The 4,774-nt window shown below is 40.9% G+C and overlaps 1 protein-coding gene across 1 annotated transcript; it reads left to right on the forward strand.

Annotated features, from left to right (window-relative positions):
• The first annotated feature begins 3,361 nt into the window (after positions 1 to 3,361).
• Positions 3,362 to 4,180, forward strand: LOC149211251 (uncharacterized). The gene has a single exon (XM_089399230.1). It carries the CDS (start codon positions 3,362 to 3,364, stop codon positions 4,178 to 4,180), a length of 819 nt encoding a protein of 272 aa, XP_089255356.1.
• Positions 4,181 to 4,774: the final 594 nt, after the last annotated feature.

Consider the following 4,774-nt stretch of genomic DNA (forward strand, 5'->3'; position numbering starts at 1 on the left):
CTTCCTTCTTTAGTGATTTTCCTAAGAGGTTTTAAACAAAATTCTTTTAATTAAGCTTTGTTTTGGTTAGGAATATCATTTTGTGTACTTAGTTTTCTGATAAATGAATTCATGCTTGCCATGCTCATTTTGAATTTTTGCTTTTCCACCCTACACTGCATCGACCAACTCTTAAAGTATCACAAAGGCATACCTACTCTGCTCCTCTGTATCTCTTGCGACTAAAACCTTTGATCTTTTGACCTGGTTCCCTGATTTTCCCTCCTGATCTAGCAAAATCCAAAATTTCAAAACCCTAGAGTTGAACATACCTAGCCTAATATCTTTTTCCCATTCTAGTCAAATCCTTGGTTGTGACCATAGAGAGAGCCCTCTTTGGTTTAGTAGGGCTAGCTACTGAACCTAAGTGGTTTGAGGTTACCTCCTGTTGACCACCACTTGTCAACTACCCATAGCAGTACACCCCCTTTTTCGCAAAAGGGATAGCGCTTGATCGACGTGTCCGTGCCATTCGATTGTCATCATTAGCGCGATCATGTTATGTTGTAAACCCAGTCTGCATGTGTAAATTGTAAATAATCTTAGCAGATCTGAGTCATGTATGTAAACTACCTAGGCAAACCTAATTTTCTAGTGATAATCTACGTTCCGGAAGGTTTTTTGTCTCACCGATCCATGTTCGGCAGAGTTTTCCTTCAGCCTAACCCCAAAGCCGAAATGAATTGTCATTAGAATCTTAGGGGAATCCTAGTGTGCTTCGAGTCTATGTAAAAGTAATTAAGAAATAATTCTAACTATTTGGTTAGGTTATTACAAATTACTTGATTTGCTAGATTATATTTGTGTCACAGAACGGGGTGGTCTATGAGGGTCTATGACAAATGGGTTTTCCCCCTTCAGATGTAAAATTGTAAAAGTCATGATGTAAAGTGTCTTGAGGGTTAGAAAATGTTTTACCCCCTCATAAGTCCTAGGTCCTAGGTGATTTTTCCAAAGGCTAAGATCGAGGATTCAAAAATAAAAACAATAAAAAAATAAAAGATATAAATAATAAAAAATAAAATTAAAAAATTAAAAAATAGCTAAAAAAATAATAAAATAAAATAAAATTAAAAAAAAAATTTGAAAAAATAAAATAAAATAAAAAAATAATAATAAGTCAAAGTTTTGAGGAAATAGGTTATTTTGATGAGAGGGCACTGGCGATCATGGACTTCTAGGGTTTGAGTCAGACCTGCGAACGACAGACTTGATCAGATCTCGTTTTCCTGCTTCCGTCCAGCTCTGGGGACACCACGCAACGCAACAAAGGCACAGTTCACAATCGATGGATTCCCCTCAGGGGGAGGATAGGGCGCCTCCCCCTAATACTGATGAAGATGTCAGGGAAGATTACCAGGCCGATGTTGAACCAAATCCAAACACTCTGCCTGACAACAAGAACAAGCATGACGCACCCAAAGCGACATCGGCCACATGTAAGCCTGTAGTGGCTGAAAGACAAAAGATTGAACTCCTAAGCCATCGGATAAATAATTAGATCCAGTACATGAAGGACCATGCGCTGATTGGAAAATTCATAGGCTTTTGGCCCACAGAGAAAGCGCTGCATGGGTAGATAGCGGCTAAATGGAAACCAATAGGGCACATTACCCTACAGCTAGGGCCTAAAGGATTCTTTACAACGATTTTCAATTGCATAGAAGACTGAAACAGAGTCCTCGATGGAGGACCGTATTTCTTCAATGTTGCGGGTTTATATATGAGAGATTGGATCGCGCAGTAAATCCTGAGAAAGAAGATTTAAGTTGGGCACCAGTGTGGATTCGCCTCTATTCCCTTTGGAGTATTGGGATGAGGATTCACTGCAAGAAATAGGGAATGGCTTAGGGGAGTTCATAAAAATCGCAGAGGAGACGAAACTCAGGCGATACACCTCTTATGCCCGAATATGTGTTTAAATGCATCTCAGCAAAGTTCTTTCGGATGCGGTAAGTCTTTACCATGATGACTTTGAATGGATGCAATCAATAGATTATGAGCATGTTCCATTCCATTGTAGGAAATGTCATGCCCTTGGCCATCTCTTTCGAGATTGCCCTTCAAACCTGAAAGACTCGAACTCCTCCACTGCTGTTAAATCTGACTCGGATGGCTTCACCAAAGTCACCAACCATAAAAAGAATCACAAGAAACCCCCAGTTGGCCTTAAAAAGCCTGCAACTAATACCTCAATGCCTTCCACGAGCAACAACTTTGAGATCTTGAATCAGACAGAACAGCACATCCATGAAATCCCTGACCATTCGAAGGATATCCCCAAGATGACTCCGCTCTCCGCCCCTTCCAGATCTAAGATTTCCCAAAAATCCGCACCATCCACTGAACCTACCTTGGCTGGCCCAAGTCTTTCACTAAAAGAGAATACTCAAGGTATGGAGGTTGACAATCTGCAACTGGAAATCATGAATGTGGTGGAAACAGTAGCAGAAAGAAGTGGGATCCAGCACATGGAAGAGGAGCCAGAAAGCTTTGATATTGGAGATCTGGATATATTGGGATTAGAGCTAGCCTGTAAGAAAAAGGAATACGACAAAATCCCAGAGAAACAACTGGAAAGCCTAGAAGTAATCCTCTCTGGAGCCCAGCAACATAGAGCTTTAGGCATCCAGCCTGGGAGTCATTGGGATGGTAAAAATACTATTAAAGACAATAAAAAAAGAGGTAGGAAAACCGATCTACATAGAACTATCCGCATTGGGGAAACGTTGGTAGAGTCTGGAAGATACTCCAAGCTTACAAAGTATTACAACCCCCTTCCTAGCAGTGCACCATGAAGTTGATCTCATGGAATATAAGAGGGCTAAACAGCCCTGGGAAATACAGATCAATAAAAAACATGATTCAAATGGAGAAACCCCAAATCCTTTTCATACAAGAAACCAAATGTAACACTACAATCCTGGACCAGACACTTGCAAAAGCGTGGTCGGGCAGCAAAGCAGCAACAGTGGATGCTTTTGGCGCTTCAGGAGGACTGGCCATAATATGGGATGAACGAGCCATCACGCTTAATAATATTCATGCGAGTAAGCATTTTATACAAGCCACCTTCCATATAACAGGGACAAATGTTCATGGTCATATAACTAATGTCTACTTCCCCCAGGAAGCAATGAGCAAGATTGACATTCTGAACACATTAGCTTTGATCAACTCGGAAAGAACTTATCCAATCTGGATTACAGGAGGAGACTTTAATATGATAACAAGGTTGGAGGAAAAAAGAGGGGGCAGGGCCAGACTGGACAATGAAAGCATGCATTTCAAAAACTTCATTCAAGATAACTGTTTCATAGATATGGCTTCCAACAATGGTGTATATACTTGGAATAATAAACGAACAGGAGCACATCAAATCGCTTCAAGATTGGATCGATTCCTGCTTTCGGACAATGCAATCCATGTAGGTGGAGACTTCACAACTTCGATCTTACCAATCACAGGTTCAGATCATTGGCCTATTGCGCTTCAATGGCAGTGGCCGAGTAATGCCACTCGAAGGCCTTTCCGCTTTGAGTCTTTCTGGATGCTGCATCCAGATTTCAACAATCTGATTCAGACAGTCTGGAAAAACTACAAACCCCCAGATGGTACCAAAATGTATCAGTTCCAGCAAAAACTCAAAAATCTCAAGAACAACATTAAGCAATGGAATCAAAATACCTTTGGCAATATCTTTCAGGCTCAACATGGACTAGATCAAGAAATGAAACAACTACAACAGAGAATCATCATGGAAGGGCGGTCTGAAGAAACCTCAGAGTTGGAAAAGCACCTGCAAGTACAATTATCCGAAAGAGATAAGCAAGAAGAAATACTTTGGAAGCAAAAATCAAGAATCAGATGGCTCAAGGAGGGTGAAAGAAACACAAAGTTCTTCCATCGCACTACCATCAAAAGAAGAATGCATAACAACATCACCAATATTCAGAATCTGCAGGGGGATTGGTTGGAAAAACATGAGGACATTGAACAAGAGTTCATTACCCATTTCAAGGAGGTACATCAGGAACCTCAGATTGATAGACGGCAAGCCATTGAGAAAATAACCAAGAATATTCCTAAAATCATCACTGAAGATCACAATCAGCTCCTCCTCAGGCCAATCTCTTTATAGGAAGTGGAGGACGCTATTTGAAATCTCAGAGAAGGAAAAGCGCCTGGCCCCGATGGTTTTACTTCGAATTTCTTTCACAAATTTTGGGATCTTATCAAAGTCGAGGTCTAGCAAGTCGTGGAGGAATCCAAATCTAGTAAATGGCTGCGTCCTTCCCTAAATGCAACCTTTCTAGCCCTCATCCCCAAGGAAGATCACTCACAGACTCTGGACAAATTCAGGCCCATTACTCTATGTAACATCATTTACAAAATCATCTTCAAAGTAATTGCTTCTAGATTAAAACCTCTGCTCCCTCTCCTTATTTCTCCTGAGCAATCTGGCTATGTGGAAGGAAGACAAATCACGGACGGAATCATCTTCACTCATGAAATTATACACTCATTGAAGCATTTCAAACAGGCAGGTATGCTCCTAAAAATCGATCTTTCTAAAGCTTTGGATAGTTTAAGCTGGAATTATATTCACAAAATGTTGATTGCCTTTGGCTTCTCCCCCCTGGGTTAGATGGGTCATGAGTCTTATTTCCTCATCCTTCTTCTCCATTCTGATCAATGGGATCCCCTCCTCTCCTTTTCGCCCCTCCAGAGGCAT

This window comes from Pinus tabuliformis, chromosome 1_2 (assembly GCF_031772625.1).
Source record: "Pinus tabuliformis cultivar Carrire ecotype Pingquan chromosome 1_2, CPIR1, whole genome shotgun sequence".
In the NCBI taxonomy this organism is placed as follows: Eukaryota; Viridiplantae; Streptophyta; class Pinopsida; order Pinales; family Pinaceae; genus Pinus; species Pinus tabuliformis.

Coding starts and splice junctions, on each gene's coding strand:
- LOC149211251 (XM_089399230.1), top strand. CDS start 3,362: ATGGCTTCCAACAATGGTGTATATACTTGGAATAATAAACGAACAGGA.